This window comes from Muscardinus avellanarius (genome assembly GCF_963383645.1).
Source record: "Muscardinus avellanarius genome assembly, chromosome: 15".
Lineage (NCBI taxonomy): Eukaryota > Metazoa > Chordata > Mammalia > Rodentia > Gliridae > Muscardinus > Muscardinus avellanarius.
Window position 1 is genome coordinate 37,140,684 of NC_137801.1, and position 21,911 is coordinate 37,162,594.

At 39.3% G+C, this 21,911-nt stretch overlaps 1 protein-coding gene across 1 annotated transcript in view; it reads right to left on the minus strand.

Annotated features, from left to right (window-relative positions):
• THADA (THADA armadillo repeat containing) overlaps positions 1-21,911 on the minus strand; it is a gene marked incomplete at both ends in the record, with an annotated part of 379,586 nt that overhangs the window by 211,014 nt on the left and 146,661 nt on the right. The window contains 2 exons of the mRNA XM_080711248.1: positions 6,145-6,276; positions 8,143-8,232. Coding sequence (XP_080567374.1) covers positions 6,145-6,276; positions 8,143-8,232 — 222 coding nt within the window. The remainder of the gene's footprint in view (positions 1-6,144; positions 6,277-8,142; positions 8,233-21,911) is intronic.

Here is a 21,911-nt window from a genome sequence, read left to right on the forward strand (position 1 = left end):
GATCTAGTCCAATACCTCAACATGATGGAAAAGGAAACAAAGGTCCTGAGGGGTGAATTCACAATGTAAGTGAAATGACGAGGCTCGCATAAGACTCCTCAAAGGCCAGGTCAAACATGAAACCCAGCTGAGACTCGTTTTACATAACCAGTAACCAGTGGGATACAAAATATAGCTCTAATAAATGTGGGACTAGAAGTCTCTTGATTGCTTGAGAGATACACAGATCTGCTCAGACAAAAAGTCTCAATTCCAAATTAGTTTCATCTTTAAATTACTTAATATACCTACAATCCCAAACCTTGTGAAGGTAGAGAAAGATACCACCAAAAAAAAAAAAAAAAAAATGCCGGGGACACTTGTAATCCCAGTACTTAGGAGATCATGGGTTTAGAGACAGCCTCAGCTACTTAGTGAGGCCCTCTGCAACTTAGTGAGACCTTGTTTCAAAAATAAAGAATAAAAAATAGGGCTGGAGGTGTAGCTCAGAGGTAGAATGACCCTGGGTTCCACCACAGTACTGGGGGGGGGGGGCAAAATCCCATAGTTGCTTCTGTATGGAAGGAGATCAAGATTTACTTAGAGAGATTAAGTGCTGGGCATTACAATATGCTACAGTAATGAAGAACGGCAGGAGAAGAGGACTGATGACAAATGCTACAGACTTCAGAGGAGGAGGTGACCAAGAGCTGGGATGGAGAGAAAGGAAGGAGGGCATGGATTCTGCCTCAGGCCTGCAGGAACCACTCTCAGCTTCCTTTAAAGAAATCTTGTCCTCTGCTTATCTTAAAGGATTCTGGAAGACAGAGCTGATAGAAATGTGATGTACAGCCTTGAAGGAGAGTTTCTGTATTACAATCATAAGTGAAAGCAGAAGCCAGCTACTGTCTATTGAGAAAACCTCAAGTCTCCACATTGCAAACAAGTTGTTTCACCCATAACCTGGGTAAGGAGCAAAGTGAAAACCCCTGAGCTATGTAACTTTCAAAGAAAACAAAGCAAGAGTCAGTATTATTTCCCAGTGTGACAAGTTTAAAAGGACCAACCCTTAGTTTCTGTATCCCCCACCCCTTCCCCTTTGTAAGACTGGTATAATCTATAGGTTCTATGAAACATACTTAAAGTATATAAATCATGTTTTTTCAATTTTTATACTTTTTTTATAGAACTGGATATTGAATTCAGGGACATTCTACCTCTGAGGTACACTCCTAGCCCTATTTTTTATTCTTTATTTTGACATAGGGTTTCACTAAGTTGTGGAAGGCCTCCCTCACTAAATAGCTGATGCTGTCCAAAAACCTATGAACCTCTGGTCTCAGCCTCTCAAGTACTGCAATTACAAGTGTGTGCTACCACTCCGGCCCCATTTTTATACTTTCATCTGTGCACTGCAATTTCACATCATAATGTAGTTCAAAGCGATAGTGACACATGCGCACACCACTTGGTGAGCTTCCCCTGGCTCCTTCCCCACTCCCTCCCCTTCTCCATATAGAATACTGAGACTAGCCTTGGTAATTTCACATATGTTTATAATGTCAATTGATTTGGGCTACATTTTCATATTTCAACTAAAAGAGTTTCCATTACACAGATCCTGATTGCTAATTCCTACTGTCACACGTTTAAGATTGTATTGCTATTTGTACTCCAGTATTTGTCAGTGAAAGAAAGCAGATTTCACTGAAAACTTGTCTAAAGAGAAGAATGATTGAAATGAATTAGAGAAAAGATGTCTAGAAAGTCATTTGTAATGAAAATAAGCCCAAAGGTGTGTGTGTGTGTGTGTGTGTGTGTGTGTGTGTGTGTGTGTGTGTGTCTGCGCGCACGTGTGCGCGCGGGAGGCAGAATCTTTTAAAAACACCCCAAAAAAGCAAATGAAAGGTAGTGAAGAGATTTCTCCTGCAACTGTTAATCATGTGCTAAGACCTAAGTTTTTAGCAATACAAAGCATTTTCTCCCGGGATCCCCACATACACACAGACCACCACCCTGGCCCAGAGACGGAAAATAGCTTTGACCAAGAGTTACAACTTGTTAAGTGGCAGAGCCTGGACAGAACCCAGTCTCTTTGAGTCCTGGGCCTGTGCTCTCTTTAGAACTCTACAATCCCAGGTTTGGGGCATATGTGGTTTCCTACAGTTCTTCAATGGAAACTTGAAACTTGCCTGGGAAAGAGAATTCCAAGATGCATGTCTAGAGACTTTCTGATCTCTGAAAAGACTTCTGGTCTCTGGAAAGCCGCAGACAAGTGGGCACTAGTAAGCTGTATTCAGAGAGCCTGTCAGACTTCCTTTTAATACACAAATTACTCTGTTTTGTGGTATTTTAACAAGTGAATAGTCTTAAGTTGAAGGCAACATGTTAATATGGAATATGGATGTGTATCTAGATCCAGCACAGCATCGGGTATATAAAATGCACTCAATTAAAAACAATTGTAAACAAGATGTTGGGATTAATATTATCCTTTATGTTCTAAGCAGTTGCAACAATCATAGCTGTACACACATGTAACTGTGGAAAGTCTAAATCAGCAACTTTGAACTCCCATTCTACCTCTGAGCTACATACACCCCAAGTCCTATTTTCTTTCTTTTGGAAACAAGGTCTCACTGCATTGCAGAGGGCCTTGCTAAGTTGCTGAGGCTGGCCATGAACCTGTTATCCTCTTGTCTCAGTCTCCCAAGTACTGGGATTATAGGCCTGTACTGCCATGCTTGGCTAAAACTTTCTTAACTGCAAAATAAAAGACTAAACATATAAAAAATACTTACAAGCACAGAGAGGAAGAAAAGCACAGATAAGCATATATTTTAATTGATTTTGCCCTGCATAGCTCATTTCAGCACAGAGGAACTCTCACAGACTCCTACCAGCTGCAAGTTTTTTCTTTAGCTAAATTCATAGTATCCTGTAGAGCTTTTCCAAGTATATATATATATTACCATCAACAATGCTACAAAGATAAACCACCACCCATCCTCTGTACATCCATCTTTTCCCCAGCTGCCCCAAAACAAAACAGCTCAGTCTTTACTATGAGCAGAACCACAATAATGCTTGGAATCACAGGTTTTATGATCAATGTTTCACTTTCTTCATGAATAATGTTCTCAAAAGTCATTAAACCAAATGAATACAGTTTAATCACATGTACTATTTTAAAAAATTTGTTTATAGATTATCTTTCCTCACGGAACATTTTAAGGTACTATAGGTTGTCCTTATAGTAGATGAATAAAACTCCAAACCTAGGTTTTCCAAGTCTAGGGTCCTTCCACTTTATCATACAAGATTGTCAAAAAAGAAGAGCCAGCCTTCGTGTGTTTCTGCCTATGGACCAATCACAGTACCCCAGGTAACTGTCCTGCCGATATGTCTGATTATTGGGATGATCAATCATAAGACAAGCTTTACAACAGGAAAAGCAAAATAAAGAGCAGATTCCGCACCTAGTAAAGATACTATTTTTACATCCTGAACAGAAGAGCAACTGTGGATATAGGTCCTCATCTCTTAGCAGAATATATTTCAGGCCTCATGGGTACGTTCAATGTGGCTAAAATGCATGGCAACAGAAAAGGGAGCCTGTTATTCTGGTTTAATAGAAAGAGCACTTCTCACACTCTACAAACCCTGGCACTTCTCGGTTCAACCTGTTTCCTCAATGGTAAAACGGGGGGTAACAGCCCCTCCTCTCAGAGTCATTAAGCAAAATGTCCAGTGTCTGGCAAAAAGGCAAGGCTCAACAGAATTTGGTCTAATTCCTACTGACCTCTCTTCTAACCACACTTTTTTTAAATTATTCTCTACACTCCTGAGTCCAAATCTACTTTTTATAAACCCCCTAAATAGCCTAATCAAGTATGACTCAAGTATTGACTGAAAGTCGTATTGTCTGTTTATTAATCACCTCTATGTGTATGGCTCTATGTATAATATCCCAAATATAATCTCACTGGTCAAAGGAACGGGTCTATGGACCAGTAGTATCACAATACCTAGAATTCAGTTAGAAAGACAGACGTTCAGGCCCACCCCAGAATCTAGAGAATCAGAATCTATAAGATTCCCAGGTGGCCTGCTCCTATCTTAAACTTTGAGAAACACAGTTTTGTGACACACATGGATGCTCAATGAATCAGAACCAACAGAAGCAATCAACTACAGTGTTTCTGTTGGTGCTGACGCATCTACAAATCTATACAATGGGGCAGAAAGCAACTGCCGCCCACAGCACTTTTCACCAGAAAGGCAGGATGACTGAACACTTCTTATTCTGTGCCTTTTGAGTTTCAGAAACAATGAACTAAGTACAGTGGCTTCAGAGTAATATTTAAATCTTCTATGTTAATGTAATTTTATTATAAGTGCTTTGAAGATAATAAGTAATATATGCATTCTAATTATATGTAAACAAATTTGGTAATTTCAATATAATAATTTCTGGCTTCTAGATGCAACACATAAGAGACTCATCAGTGATGAGCTTCTGCAAACTGAATGTTCACAACATACATGACCGAGTTCTACAGCTTATCTTTGCTTCAGACATACACTGGGACTCTGCATGTGCATTCCCCCTTTCATCAACTTTCTGAAAACATTATCTAGGTATCCCCCCACCCTCCAGGTAGCTGTGAAAGTGGACACTATAAAAGCCCTTGAAAGTAAAACTTACTACCTAAATTCCTAAAGTGAATCACCAAATGCTGGATGAGGAAGAGTACTAACTTTGTATATAAAGAAACAAAAAGCAGTCTGAATGAGTCACCTCAGTGATTAAAGAGAACACTGCCACAGCCAGGGCTTGGTGCAAACAAATGGCCACAGCAATCACACACCAGAATCTTGTGTTTAATGGTTTATCCCATTAAAATGCGTAAGTCAGCTCTGAGAAACCAGGAAGTAGAACCCAGAGCACCATATAAATAAAAAAATGCTCTCTTGGGTTGGGTATTCTTACCCTTCTGCTAAGTCTACTTCAATTTTTGGTAGATGCATTAAAATGAAAGTGCTCTTCTGTCAAGAGGTAAGCCACAGGTGAAAGTTAACTGATATGCTAGACTTCTGAAGTGTTTCTTAAGAATATGTAAATATTTCTTGGAGGCATACATATTAATGTGCTTGATCCAAAATGAAAAGGTGATCAGGCTGGGCGTGGTGGTGCACGCTTGTAATCCCCGCGCTTGGGAGGTGGAGACAGGAGGATCGCCGATTGCGCAGGTTCGAAGCCAGTCTTGCTGGCTTAAGAGACCCTGTTTCCGAATAAAAATATAAAAAATAGGTCTGGGAGTGTAGCCCGGAGGTAGAAGGGTTTCCACGAACCCCAGTACCACCAAAAAAAGAGGTGATCAGAAAGTGTCAGATACCTCGAGATATGTAATAGAGCATATGATGATAGGCTGTAGGAGCAGAAAACGGATTTTCACTGAACACTCTGTGTTCATGTTCTTTTTCAGGCACTCCAACCCTGAAAAAGAAGATGAGTGGGATGTAGTAGCACATGGCCTTGCCATTGATACGCCATCCCCTCCATGCCCTAGTGGACTCCTCCAGAGTGAACAGCCCAATATCCTGGTGTCCTCTACAACTGCTGAGCTGGGGATATATGCCAGGATCAAGCCTGCCCGTGCTGGCCAGGCTCAACACAGAGAAATGCAAATACCAGGTTATTTTTGTTTTATTTTGTTTGTTTTTGGTGGTACTGGGGTTCCTGGAAGCCCTTCTACTTCCAGGCTACACTCCCAGACCTATTTTATATTTTAATTTGGAAACAGGGTCTCTCCAAACCAGCGCGATCCTCCTGTCTCCACCTCCCCAGCATGGGGATTACAAGCGTGCGCCACCACGCCTGGTCAGGTTATGTTTTTAAAAGAGATACCTCCTATCAATACCACATGCCCATTAGTAGGCAGGTCTCCAAGGAAACCTTACTTACACATCCATGGTATGAGCATCTTCCCTCAAACACTGGAGACAAACTAGGAGTACCAGCAACAAGCCTCATGTCTCTGCTTTCACATAAGCCCTCCAAAGTAAAACAAAACTATTATAATTTCTAAAATAAGAACAAGATAAAACACTCCCACAAAATTCCATGTCCACTACTACTAGTTCCGGGCAGAGAGACAGTACCTCATAATGAAGGGAACAAAAGCTGCCATGCTGAGAGCAGAAGCAGCACCATCCATGGGGGAAGGGCAGAGTCTCTCCAACACCAAAAGTAAGAGGAACATGCTTGGATGACGGTCTGGTTCTCCCAGATCACTGGAAAAAATTTATTATACATGAAAAATTTAACATTTATGAACTGAGACAGTATCTTCAAACACCTTTTCTCATTCAATAATTATGTATATGAAGTGAGACTCTTGATCCAAAGGACAATTTTCCTTTTTTTCTCCATTCACTGCCTATCATCCTAATGTGTATCATAGTAGGAAAAAACTCCTGGTAAAGCCAGAGATCATGTTGCACATGATCATCTCAAACTTAATAATTTGCTTAAGCAGCATCTGCTATTTCAGAGAATGAAATGTGAAACGTTCAATGTCCAAATGTATTTAAGTAAGTATAAACATGCTAGGGCAGAAAAGTCTGTCTGAACAAACTACTAATATGAGGAAATATATCATAAACAGACATTCATTGATATAATTTTATTTTCCCATTACAGACAATTCATATATACATTCATACCAAGTACTAAAATGGCTTGAAAAATACAATGACTATGTTCTAAAATATCTATAGTAAAAATTCCACTACTGGCTATAGAATGAGGTTGAAAGGGCAGTGATGAAATTCTCTCTCTACCTGGTGAGACCAGAAGTCCTCTTAATGTCTCTGCTTTGTGCTTTCATGGACATTGGCCATTTATACTTGGCTAGACCACTACTATTTCTAATCATAGTGACTACATTAGTCAGCTAACTTATAGTTTCACGACACAGAAAGCAACAGGTCAATAGTAAAAAAGAAAAACAAAACAAAACAAAAACAACAAAAAAGACAAGTATCTGTTAAGTATATGCAAATGTAAACCCACAGATTTTTAAAATTAAGAGAAAAAACAAATTTTTTTTTTGAGGGTCTGGGGATGGAACCCAGGGGCATTCGACCTCTGAGCTACACCCCCTGCCCTATTTTTTATTCTTTATTTTGAAACCGGGTCTCACTGAATTGCAGAGGACCTCACTAAGTAGCTGAGGCTGTCCATGAACCGCGATCCGCTGGTCTCAGCCTCCCAAATGCTAGGATTACAAGTGTGCGCCACCACGCCCGGCTTAGAAAAAACAATTTTTTGTGTGCATGATACTGGAGATTGAACCCAAGGTATTCTAACACTGAGATATGCCCCTAAGCACTTTTTATTTTGAAACAGGGTCTAACTTACCACATACTGGCCTTAAACCTATGTTCCTCCTGTCTCAGACTTCCAAGTACTGAGATTACAGATATGTGTCCAAGCACCTGGCTTAAAAATATAACTCTTAACAGAAGAATCACATGCTTCTAAATAAGCTAGTTCCTAAATAACCCTCAAAATTTGATACAATTTAATGTAAATCAGAATTTAAAAAATATAAAGAAAAGATTTTATACATCCTTTCAGGTACAAATATACTATAGAGAGACACGCAACATGATGTAATTATAAAAAAGCCTTTTCTTTTTTTGGTACTAGGGTTCCCGGAAGCTCTTCTACCTCTGGGCTACACTCCCAGACCTATTTTATACTTTTTTTTTTTTTTTTTTTTTTGGAAACAGGGTCTCTTAAGCCAGCAACACCACGCCCAGCGTCATTTTTTTTTTTTCTTGTAAGCCATCTTTTTTACAAAAAAAGAAGACTGAAAACTTGCCTAGAGCCAGGTGTGGTGGTGCACACCTGTAATCCTAGTACTTGGGAGGCTGAGACAGGAGAATTGCAGGGTCAGATCAGTTTGAAACTGAGAGGCTCCATTTCAAAATAATAAATGAAATAGGGCTGAGATGCAGCTCAGAGGCAGAATGCCCCTGGGTTTAAGTCCTAGTATCATGCAAAACAAATAAATCCTGTTGCCTAGAAGAAAAATCATAATAAAGTACTTAACACCCTTGACTTCACATTGTCACAACCTCTGCTCATCTTACCTGTCCACTGTGTTGGCTACAGCTTCCAATTGTTTGAGAAGAAAGGGATAGAGTTCTGGAAAACGAGAGAAAAACTCTCTGCCTGTCATTCTGTGGAGAGAGAAAAAAAGATCAATTATTATAATTTTCTTCTTCTGATCTAATAGCTCCTTCCCTATAAAGGAAGAGAACTGTCATTTGTTTAATTAAAGACACAGTGAGACCCTATTTCAAAATAAGAAATATAAAAATAGGGCTCAGGGTGTAGCTCAGAGGTACAATGCCCCTGAGTTTCACCCCCATTACCACAAGAAAAAAGTTAAAAACAAAACTTAGGATATCTTAAATTTAATAATCAACATAAATGATACACATAATTTTGATTCTGGAAGTACTCTTTGAGTATGGACTATAAATATTTGATATAAAATTCTGTCAGGGAAGAAATATATAATCTGTGAAAATGCCAAGATTGTACAATCGATTTGGACTCAGAGTATAGTCAACACCTGACTGAGAGCTTTTTTGATTCAGCTTTGGTTGATAAGGGCAGTTTTAGAACAAGGTTCCCCAAACCTGGCACCACGACATTTTAGGTCAAATAACTATTTTGGCAGAGCAAGGGGCGGGGGCTGTCTTGTACACTGTACAATGTTTAGTAGTCTTTATGGTTTCCACTAACTAGGTGCCAGGAGTACAGCACTCCTTCCAATCATAGCAATCAAAATGTCTCCAGACATCACAAATGTACCAGGTGGGACAAAAATGGTCCCTGAGTAAGAATCACTGCACTGGATTATGGTGACCAGAAGTTCTGAAGGTCCAATTCCAGATGAGACTTATGAAGATTACCTTTTCCTTCTTTATAAAGATTACTCTTGAACTCTGCCAAGGTCCTAAAAATAGTTCCTCGGACTGAAGAACTCATCAAAAAGCTCAAGCTAAATATAGCATTTAGGAAAACATTCTATCTCCATAACTATTAAAAGAACTAGTGTGAAGGAGTGGTGTAAGTGTTCCCTAACTTGCTTGCATTTATCAACACTGGATGTATACTACTATCAATGAAGACCAAAGATAACAGTTATTTAAGATGAAGCACATTTGAGAGCAAAATGCTCAGAGCTTAAGTGTACCATTTAACCCACAAACGCTTTGCTTGTGTTACCACACCCCTATCAAAACTCAGAATAACTCCCCATAAAGTTCCCTTGTATCCTTTCCCAGCCAACTCCTACCTCCCAAAGAAACCACTGATTTGATTTCTATCACCACAGTTTAGTTTTGTCTATACTAAAATTTCATAAAAATATAACACATTACAAAATTACTGGTATCTGGCTTTTTTCACTTAGCATAAAGTTTATAAGATTTATCCATGCTATTCACTATATCAATCATTTGATTCTTTTTCTGTTGACCAGCATTCCACCGTATGAATATACAAGTTAGTTTGTTCATTCTCCTGTTGACAGTCATGGGCACTTTCCATTTCTTGGCTATTGTGAATTCAACTGCTATGATTATTCTTATACAAGGTTTTTGGTGGACATATGTTTTCATTTCTCCTGGATTAATATCTGAGAATAACACTGCAATATGTTTAACATTTTAGGAAACCAGAAGTTTCCAAAATAGTTATACCATTTTATACTCCCAACACTAAGTGAAAGTCCCATTGGCTCTATAGCCTTTCCAGCTCTTGTCTCTTTGGAGTTTTTGTTTTGTTTTGTATTTGTTTTTTGTTTTTTTTTTAACAATTTTAGCCATCCTTGTGGGGTACACTGTGATATCTATCTGTGATTTTAATATTTGCATTATTTTGATGACTAATGATGTTGAGTACGTTTCTTGTGCTTAGGTCATTGGTATGACTTTTTGTGGAGTATCAATTCAAGATTTTTGCCCATTTAAAAAATCGGTTGCTTTTCCCCCTTTACCCTATATAATCATAAAAATGCACTTCATATACTTTTTCCTAGTATTTGACTTGCCAACTTACTTTCTTAATAATGTCTTTCTTTACTTTTTTTTTTTTTTTTATTGGTGGTGCTGGGGATAGAACCCAGGGGCATTCTACCTCTGAGCTAAACACACAGGCCTATTTTTTATTCTTTATTTTAAAACAGGGACTCACTGAGTTGCAAAGGGCCTCACTAAGTAGCTGAGGCTGTTTGTAAACTATGATCCTCCTGTCTCAGCCTCCCAAATTTTGGGATTACAAGTATGCACCACTATGCTTGGTTCTTAATAATGTCTTCTTAAAATCAGAAGTTTTAAATTTTTGATGAAGCTTAAATATTTATCAAATTTTTCCTTTTATGATTCATATTATCTATGGCCCAGGAAATCTCTTTCCACTTCGAAGTTAAACAAAAGACATTCTATATTTTTGTGATGTTAGCTTTTATGTTGAGGTCTATGACCCATCTAAATTAACTTTCATGTATTTGGTGCGACAGAGGTCAAGGTTCCCTTTTCCTGCATTTATATATCTTATTTATAATAAGATGCTCCTCAAATAGGTAAGATGTGCTGGCCAAAAAGGGTCCTAAGAAGACTCAAACCTAATTATGTTCAGGACTTTATTATTACTTGTAGAGCTGACATAATCCTAAATCATAAGCTAATGACAACTTGTCTGAGTACACTGCTACCTCTTCCTAAGGTGGCCCAGGTCAGAGGAAGTGCGAAATTTTATAAAAATGCTTGTCCCTCTTGTAAATGACCCTTCCAGAAGGGTTAACTAAAGTAAGGAACAATGGGGGGGAGGGGTGGAAAGGTGAAGTCACAGCTACTGAAATGGGGTAACTGATTTTGTGGTGGTGGGAGGAGAATAATCTTGACACCTGGGAAGGGAACATCTCAGATCCAGGAAGGTACAATATTAGGGAGAAATGCTAATGTTCTCTGTTATTTGAAATTGCCCCTACAACCTTCCTCATTAAGAAAAATGTTCTGTTGTGGTTCTCTCAAATGGTTGTGGCCACATGAATTTTAATTGCTTGTTCTGTCATCTTCCATCAAATAAGTCTAAGCACAATTTGACCGCCTTTTTCCTTAGTCTCACTGAAGCCTATCAGAAACTGTATGTAATGCCCCTGCCTTAAGCACTTGACCCTTCCATGCAAAACACTCACTAAGACCTCTGGATGCCTCCCGCTTATCTGCAGCCATTGCTCAATCACTGAATGGGGCAGTTGAATGACTCTCAGCTGGTGGTGTGGGCAAAACAAGACAGAATGGAATGACTGCCAGTCATGTTTTGATCTAAAATATCCTCCAAATCTCAGGGCTGATGTTTTGGCATCCAATGGCAATGTTTGAAGGTGGAGCTTTAGGAAGGGATCAGATCATGAAGGCCACTGATAGATTGATTCACTGGGTGGTAACATAGGTATATAGGTGTGGCTGAAAAAGACAGGTCACTGGGGGTATGGCCTTGGGGATTATATGTGTCCCTCACTCCTCTTCTTGCTCAAGATCTCTCCAATTCTGGCCTGCATGACATGAAAGCAGTGTTCTTCCATGTACCTCTACTATCACTTCCATTTATGCTTAAGAGCTGGCCCTACAGACTGAAACTGTGAGCTCCAATAAACCTCTCCTCCTCTAAGTTGTTCTTGTTAGGTATTTTGTTACACCAAAGAGAAAGCTGACTAAAACATCATGGTTGGTGGTGTCTGTAAATGCAGACCCCATAAATACAAAGGGTCAATTATACAATTAAAATTGTTGTCACCATGCTAGATGGTGTAGGACTCTGAAGCTTCAACTATGCATTTGTTGGGGTTTAAGGAAAACCAAAATTATTTTCTAAAGAGAATTTTTACTTCACTCAATAACTATGAGCATTGAGCATACAGGAGGTGTCCTTCTAGTGTAACATTCTTAGGCTCCTCAATCCCATAAGAAAATGCTGACTGTATTTCTGGTTCAGTTCACCTAAACAGCCACATTTCCAATTTACTACAAACACAGAAGAGCTGAGCTCTGTATATTTGCAGGGAGCGCCATCTCAACTGTGTCTGCCAAAAGCTCCTAAAGACTTGGCTAAATATTTATATAGTATGCCTGAAAGACACACAATATTAACAATTCTTGTGTATTATAAAGCAGAGCCTCAAGAGAGGTGGGCGGGGTTTAGAAATTTTCTAAGAGGCTTAATTGAAACTTCACTTACCTCTAACTCTCAAGTACAACACCAACAGGTCTACAGCATCTTGAATCCACACGTTAAGTTGGTAATATGCAAACACCAGCCTTCAACTGACCAGGGCTACATTAGTTTTTAAGGACATACTCAGTGCAACATTACTACTTAGTGCCTCTTCGTGGAGGCAATTCCTAGGTTTTGAGTTGTCTATATAAATCTGTAAGATAGACTTACTTTAAAAGGTCAAGGTCATGGCGATTTTACATTATATCTGAATTATCCTCCTCTGAATACTGGAACATGTGAGTATATCTTTCACTTGTTACTTAACTAAAACTATAATGTGATTGCATTTTTCTCATAAAAGTGGCATAAGGTTTTTTTTCCCCCTATACCTCTAGCCTGATTTTATTTCTTATTTGGAAACAGAGTCTAAGTTGATGAGAGTTCCACTACTTGCTGAGGCTAAGTCCTTCTGTCTTAGCCTCCCGAGTATTGGGAGTACAGCCATGCACCACCATGTCTGGCTTCGCAAATAGTTTTTAATGTACCTACATGCTTGACAGTGAGTACTGTACTAGGTCTTATGGAAGATACTAACAATATAAGAAAGTCACTATTCTTGAAGTTTAAAATCTGTTTAGAAGACAAAGTATATACAGTGAATATAACTAACAGCATAAGGCAAACCTCTTTTTTTCTCTGGTACTAGGGATTGAACCCGGAGTATTCTACCTGAGTTACACCTCCAGCCCTATTTCATTTTTTACTTTGAAAACAGGGTCTCACTAAGTTGTAACGAGCTTCACCGAGTTGCTGAAGCTGGCCATGAACATGCAATCCTCTGTCTCCATCTCCCAAGAACTGGGATTACAAGCATGTACCACTATTAGATATAAGGCAAACTATTTTAAGGGTCAAATGAATGACGCTTATATTAAGAGTTCAGAGATGGAAAATATATCATCAAGGGCTGGAGCTTCACTCACACCTTATAGGTTATGAAAGTTTCCTTTTAAAAAATGTTAATTGACATAATTGTATAAACATATATAGGGTACAATGTGATGTTTCATTATAGCATATATCATGTAATGATCAAAATAGGCTAATTAGCTTTTTTTTTTGGTGGTACTGGGGTTCCTGGAAGCCCTTCTACCTCCGGGCTACACTCCCAGACCTACTTTTACATTTTTGTTTGGAAACAGGGTCTCCTAAGCCAGCACGCGCGGCTGGCTCGAACCTGCGCGATCCTCCTGTCTCTGCCTCCCAAGCGCAGGGATTACAAGCGTGCGCCACCATGCCCGGCTAATTAGCATATTTATCACCTCAAACAAGTTATTTACTTGGTAAAACAGTCAAAATGCTCTCTTCTACCATAAAGAACAAAATTATGTCATTTTCAGGAAAATAAATAGAACCAGAGAATATCATGGCTAAGTGAGATCAGACTCAGAAAATCAAGGGCCATGTGTTTTCTGTCATATGTAGAAGCTAGAGGAAAAAAAAAGGAAAGAAAAGAGATCTCATGTAAATCAGAAGAAAGACCAATAAAGTAGGAGAGGACTGGAGGTCCAAGTAGAATATAAGAAAAAGTACAGGGAAGGAAACAAACCAAAGAGTGTTATGTGCATATGGGAATGTAGCACTTCGGGTCTTTATCTTAATACACGGGGAGGGAGAAGGAAGCAAACCACGTGAATGGATGCACATATGAGAGTGTATCGCTATGAGCAGGCGTGGGGGCTCCCTGTAATCCCAGTATTTGGGAAGCTGGAACAGGAGGATTGCAGGTTCTTGGCCAGCCTCAGCAACTTTGTGAGGTCCTGTTTCAAAGTAAAAAATAAAAAATAAGGCTGGGGGTGTAGCTCAGCAGTAGAATGTCCCTGGGTTCTATCCCCAGTACTGCAAAAAAAAAAAAAAAAAAAAAAAGAAGAAGAAAAAGAAGAAGAAAGAATGTATTACTATGAATCTTGCTATCATGTATAACTACAATATACCAATAAAAAAATTGCAGGTAGCCTAAATTAGGGAGAAGGGAGAAGAAAAGTGACCCATTAGACACAGGACAAGCACCACGTCATCTCAACTATAGCATAATTATCTGTTGAATCAGGAGGCCTTATACTTCCTTGCATCCCTCTTGATACATAGTACAATGCTTTGTAAATGTCAATTGGCCAGAAAAATTTTGGCAATAAATAAATATTAGCAAGAGAGAAAATATTTTAATGATTAACCTCAAACTTATTATCATCTAATATTCTTTTCTTCTTTCATGATTGGCACACATCTAGTAATCACCAAACTCCCTGACAGAAACTCTCCCCACACAATCAGCCAGCAAATTTTGCTGTTTCTACCTCCAGGTCTACTGAGCCAAGCTCTCTCTATCTTCACTGCTGCCACCCCAAATACTGTAACAGCCTCTATTACTTCCCAGTTCCCCCCTTCAGTCTAATGCTGTTGGATAAGGGTTCTTTCTCTAAAACACAAATCTGAGCTGGGCATGGTGGCGCACGCTTGTAATCCCCACATTTGGGAGGCTGAGACAGGAGGATCATGCACGTTTGAAGCCAGCCTCAGCTGGCTTAAGAGACCCTGTTTCCAAATAAAAAACATAAAATAGATCTGGGAGTGTAGCCCGGAGGTAGAAGGAACCTGGGTTCCATCCCCAGTACCACCAAAAAACAAAAAACAAACAAACAACAAAAAAAAAAAACCCACAAATCTGATCATGTTACATGAGATTAATAGGTTCCTACTCTTCTGTGGATAAAGTCTAAACTCCTTAGCCTATTGCATGTTAGCTGACCTACTTTGTCTTCACTCGTCGCTTCTAGCTATATAATCTAGATGTATAGAATGTCTTTTAGTTTCACCAACATCCCATGTTGCACCCTCTGAGAACAACCCTCCCCATCCCATACCACCACCATTCTTGCTAGACTAATTCCAAATAATCGTTTCATGTTTGACAAAGGCCGACTTCTAGGACATTTCTCTGATATCTCCAGCCTGGTGTATTAGTCAGTTTTCCACTGCTATAACAAAATTCCTGATGCTAGTTAACTATAAAAAGTTTATTTAGCTCAAAGTTTTAGAAGTTCACAGGCATAACATCATTATTAGCTTGTCCTCAGTGGGACTGCATCAAAATGCCAGAGTAAGTATGTGGGAAGAACCAATCACTTCACTAGACAGAAAGCTAGAGAGCAATTTGGGGGTCAAGCTCATTCTTATTTTTTCCCCCAGAACTGAGGATTGAACCCAGGGGTATTCTACCTCTGAGCTACACCCCCGGTCCTATTTTTCATTCTTTATTTAAAAACATCAAGCTCATTCTTGTAACAACTCACTCTTGCTAAAACTAACTCAGGCCAAGCATGGTGGTGCGTGCTTTTAATTCCAGTACTTGGGAGGCTGAGACAGGAGGACCCACAGCTTCTGAGGCCTGACTCAGCAACTCAAGGCCTTCTGCAACTTAGTGAGACCCTGTTTCAAAATAAAAGAATAAAATAGGGCTGGAGGTGTAGCTGAGAGGTAGAGTGGCCCTGTGTCCCATCCCCAGTAACACACACACACACACACACACACACACACACACACACACACACACACTCTTAACACAGGGTCCCATGAAAACTACCTAATCCCTTCTGAGAGCAGCTACCCCAGTGATTTCTCACTACGCTCTAACTGTTAAAGGTCCCACTACCTCTGCTACCCACACACGAATACTTGGAAGACACATTCAAACCATATCTAAACCACGGCACCTAGATTAGGTGCCTGTCCACGGTTCTACACTATGTATAGCCAGTCCGCTCCTATCAAAGTAGCAGCAAGTCATACATGAAGCTTCCCATTTGCTTATCTCTCCCATCAGATTATAAACCTTGCCCACGCAAGACCACAACTGTCTTTTTTCCAGAGTATCTCTGATACTAAATATGATGCCCAGTTCAGTTAGTGCACAATAAACAGATGCTGAGTGACAAAAAGACAGAGTAAGAAAAAAGGAATAATGACTAAGATGGTAACAAAATAATAATCTCATAACATCCATCATAAGCTATGCCTAGTGGCGTTCAGAATCAACATTTGAGTTAATAAATTGAGTATCTTGCCAGGGCTTGCTTGAATTTTCTTAAATACAAATAGATAAAGCTTGTCTCACTGGTTAAAAACAGTTCATTTCTAGTTCACAGATACAAGCAAACAGGATGATGTTACCTCCACAGATATAACAAACCCTGAGGGTAAATTCTCCAGTGACAGGCATTTCAAATCTGTTTATTTATGTGGTCAAAACTAGTCCAACAACTTCATGAAAACAAAAGAAGGGAAAACCAGAAAGGAAAAACTGAACTTCTGTAAGTTCAAGCTCCTAAGAAGAGAAAAGATAAGCAAATATTGTGAATGGGACAAAACAGGCAGACATAGGTGAAAAGACCCAAGCGGAGATGAAGGATGAAAAGAAAGCGGCTTTAAACTCAGAGGTGTCAGGCTATGCAAAAGTAGTCTATCCCACCAGGTAAAAATATGCAGGCACAGCTGAGGAGAGGCCCACTGGGGCTCGGGGTACACAACCCAAATATGACAGTGGGAGACTGTATCTGCAGCCCTAACTGCACTGCACTGCCATAATTAGACCTAGTTATTCTGAGTCACAGGTAGCTCTTACAAGTTTTTACAAAACAACTTATATCTTTATAAGAAATCCACACTAGAGGAAGTATCTGTATTAGAAAGAGGGCTGCTCAAAGCCAACTTTTTTTTTTTTTTTTTTTTGGTGGTACTGGGGTTCCTGGAAGGCCTTCTACCTCCAGGCTACACTCCCAGACCTATATTTTTATTTGGAAACAGAGTCTCCTAAGCCAGTGAGGCTGGCTTCGAACCTGCGCGATCCTCCTGTCTCCACCTCCCAAGTGCGGGGATTACAAGCATGCACCACCATGCCCGGCTTTATTCTTTATTTTGAAACCGGGTCTGAGTTGCAGAGGGCCTCACTAAGTAGTGGAGGCTGTCCGCGAACCGCGATCCTCCAGGTCTCAGCCTCCCGAATGCTGGGATTACAAGCGTGTGCCACCACGTCCGGATCTAGCTCTACTTGTTTATGGAGAAAAAAGATAATAAATAAAATTACAAAGAAAAATTTAAACTCACCACCCAAAGTTAGCCACCAATCTTTTGCCTTTATGTCTATCTGTCTGTACCTGTCTCCTCTTTATTTAATATTCTATACAATCTGATTTTTTTTTTTTTACTGAGGATATATAAAAAATATATTCCATATCCATCTGAACCTGCAATCCTCCTGTCACGGCCTCCCAAGCACTGGAATTACAAGCATGTGCCACCATGCCCGGCTGTGTAGTCTATCTGGTACACTCTGGGTTTCTCCAGTGTTTGACCATATGTCTTCAAAGGTTCTACCAGAGCACTAACTCGGACTCCAGTCCAGAAGAACTTACCCTCACCCTCACTAAGTCATATGTAGAAGAGAATCCTTATTTTATGTTCAAAATATCATTTTCTACATTCCAAATCTGATCTTGGTAATGCTGAGGGTCTAGTTCTTGAGTTTCCTGAGAGCATCTGAGCTTTGGTCATTTTGGTAGGCTTAGAATCCAGCCTACCATCTAACAGTCAAAAAATCTTGAATCAAGCTTTGATTGCTCTTAGAAACCATGTCCTTAAACGCTGCCACAAACAGGAAAACTTAAAATGCTAAGTCTATGCTTCAGAGCTTCACAAAAGTATACTGATAAAAATAATCATGTAATGAGATAAAACAGTTGGTAAAATGTGTTTAAGAAAAAGAAGATATCCCAATCCCCTAGTTCTTATAAATACATCTCAGGAACAGGTAGGTGTCAACAGAGTAATGTACAACAGTATATAAGAAGCTTGAAAAGGCAGCAAAGGAATAGGTTATGCTCAGCTTTGAAAAATCAGTACTTATTTAAAGGTGTTGAAGTGAACACCATAAATCTGGTTGTTAGATGGAAATAATCACTGGAGGCAAAAACATGGGAGATTTACAGTTGGTGTTTCAAATGGGAACCCAATTACTATTAAAAACCAAGCTACTTCCTAGATCTGGCCAATAAAACTACTCCAAAGGAAAGAAATCAGCAAGGGCCTATCTCCTTTGCCATAGCAATTGCTGATAAAATAGCAAGCTTATCTTAAGAAAGCAATATCCTTCAGGTGGAAACAAACCTACAGAGGAAAACAAAGCACACATGTGCATTTCAAAGGATATGATCAAATGCAAACTAATAAAGTGGATTACACAACTATAGGATATGTACACGATGAAATTTTACTCAGCCATAAAGAAGAATTATGTAATTTGCAGGGAAATGGATGAAACTAGAGAACATTATGCTCAGTGAAATTAGTCAGTCACAAAAAAAATCAAATGTTCTCTCTAAAATACAGAAGTCATAGGAGGAACGCTAGATGAAGAAGCAAATAAAGCAACCTAATTGAGGGGAATGGAAGAGGGGAAGAGAGAAATTCCCTAATGTACATGATGTACATTCACAAACATGTCAATCACTAAGCAAAACATGAAAAGGAGGGCGGGGAGAGAATGGGGTGGGAACTGGGAAAGGGCTAAATGAGTGATGTGTGCATGTGTGCCTCTACCATCTTGTACTCTATTAAGATGTAGACTACAATTAACCAATTTAAAAAAAAGAAAAGAAATTTTTAAAATAAAGTGAAAACAATTCATTAAAAGAAGGTCAGGGTTTTGAATCCCACCAGGGGCACCATCTCTGAACCTGTTCTTAGAATCCTCTCCCACCTCTGGATGGGTTCACTCTAGCACATATCCCTAGAGCAGTAAGTAGCAAAACAACGAGTGAGTGGATAAGTACAATTATGTGTGGGTAGTTACAAAGAAAGAAATGGGAGGGGGGAGGAAAACTAGAAAAAAGAGATGTCAGGAGTGCCAGGGTCAGAATCTCACACTCAACAAGCCTTGGGTTGGAGGTAGAGCTCAGTAATGGAGTACACCCTGAGCAAGGAACTGGACTTCAATCCTGAGCAACACAAAAAAAAAAACCAAGCCCTTGTAATACCAGCGATGGTTCTACCTAATGGAGACCTTGTATTGGCCTTCAGGCAAAGCCTGCAGGCACATGCTCTGGGCCCTGGGTGAGTGCCTACTCTGAGCAGTTCTCTACCCAATCTTCTCATTTTACTTCCAACACCATGGAGACAATGGAGAGATTTCTGAACTTGCTGAATTCTTTTCCAACTCCTTCCTCTGAAGAGCTGCTCTCTAGACAGAGATTTAATCCCTAATCTAGCTAACACTGCCATACTAAGGGAGAAAAGTGGAAGGTCTTGCAAGTTCTAGCGTTGTCCTGCTATTTCCCCTGGGGAGTCCAGGAGCAAGGCTGGAAACACATCTCCACTCATTTCACAATAATTTGAGAGTAAACATCTTAAAACTTAAAACTTCCCATTGGCACACATTTCCATTTGGGTGGCTCATCTGCATTTTTTTTTCTCATTAGGAATTATTTCCAAGAAAATATTTCTTGTTGAAGCTCTTTATCGCTAAAAGCTCAGAGTCAAGCAATCCCCAATAGTTTAATTCAGTCATTATTTCTAAATAGCTTGTAGTAGACTGTTCAGTGTGGTAGTCATCTCTTTTTCCAGAGGTAACTGGTAAATTCCAAACCTCCCATGTATGTACATTTCTCTTTCCTTTCAAGATAAGGGTCTAACCTCTATTCCTCGGCTTGATCATACCCTATGATTTGCTTTGATTGACAGAAGGCAGCAGAGGTGATACTGTGCTATAATTCTGGCTTAGGCTTTAAGAGGCAGAATAACTCTGTGTTCACCCTCCTGAAGGAATGACTACCCTACTGGAGAGAGGCTCGATTGCCCCCAGTCATTTATGCCTTCAATTCTAGTTCTAGAAACTAAGTGGGAAGCCATCTTGATCTTTCTAGCAGCCATCTGAATGACCCCAGATGACATTAAATGACAAAGAAACACCCAACTAATCCTAGCCAGCACACAGATTGTGAGAAATAAAAAATATTGTTATTTTTAGCCACTGAATTTTAGGGTAGTCTGTTATGCAACATTATGTAACTGAAACACAGTTATAATAATGAAGACATTGAGTTAGTCTCTATGGAAAAGGTAATATAAAATAAAAGAGATACGATAACAAGAACACACAACTTATTTTATTATATTGATTCTCTCACAGTCCTAGAGGCCAGAAGTGTGATCTGAAATCATTACTGTGATATCAAATCAAAGTGTCAATATGGCACCTCTGGAAGCTCTCTAGGGAAATCCCATCTTCACCTCTTCTGGCTTCTAGCACACACTTTGTTGCATTGCTCCAATCTCTGCCTTCCGTGATCACAACACTTTCAAATCTGTCTCTCAACTTTCTCTCTGCCTCACTTGTATAGGCCATTGCATTAATGATGCAGATAACATACCTGTAATGATTTAGTTGTAGCTTAAAAGTAATCCTCTTCAAAGGTTCAGGAAGGTTCATGTTTTGGAAGTTTGGTCCCAGTGTGGAAAGGGAGGCCCTGATGCATCATTTAACAGGTGGAGCCTAGTGGGAGTTAGATTATCAAGGTGCAAGGTGGCTGTCAACTACTGGAGCTGATTAACCAATTCAGTAAAGTTGCAGGATACAAAAATCAATCTAAAGAAATCAGTTGCTTTTCTATATGCCAACAATAAATCCACAATGAAAGAAATAAAGAAAACAATTCCATTCACTATAACCTCAAAACCAATAAAATACCTAGGAATAAACCTAATCAAAGACAATAAAATACCTCTACAATGAAAAGAAAGAAATTAAAGGCCACCTTAGAAAATGGAAAGATCTCCCTTATTCATGGACAGGCAGAATAAATATTATCAAAATGGCCATTCTGCCAAAAGTGATCTACAGATTCAATGCAACTTCTATCAAAATAGCAATGACATTTTTCATAGACCTACAAAAATCAGTCCTGAATTTTATATGGAGAAAGAAAAGACCAAGAATAGCCAAAACAATCCTCAGAAATAAGAACCATGCAGGAGGCATCACAATCCCTGACTTCAAATTATACTATCAAGTAATAGTAGTAAAAACAACATAGTATTGGCACAACAAAGGCATACAGACCAGTGGAACAGAATATAAGATACAGAAAGAAACCCACACACCTATAATCAATTAATCTTTGACAAAGGGGCCAAACTCATACACTGGAGAAAAGATAGCCTTTTTCAACAAATCGTACTGGGAAAACTGTCTATCCATTTGTAAAAAGATGGAACTAAATCCTTACCTTTCACCGTGCACAGGAATCAACACAAGATGGATCAAAGACTTAGAAATTAGACCAGAGACTGAAGTTATTAGAGGAGGGCATAGGCTCAACACTCCAACATATAGGCACAGGCAGTAACTTTTGCAATAAGACCACCAAAGCACAGGAAATTAAAGCAAAAATTAACAAGTGGGATGCTATCAAACTAAAAAGTTTCTTCTCATTGAAGGAAACCATCAAGAACCTAAAGAGAAAGCCTTCAGAATGGGAGAGGATCTTTACCAGCCACCATTTTGATAGAGGGCTAA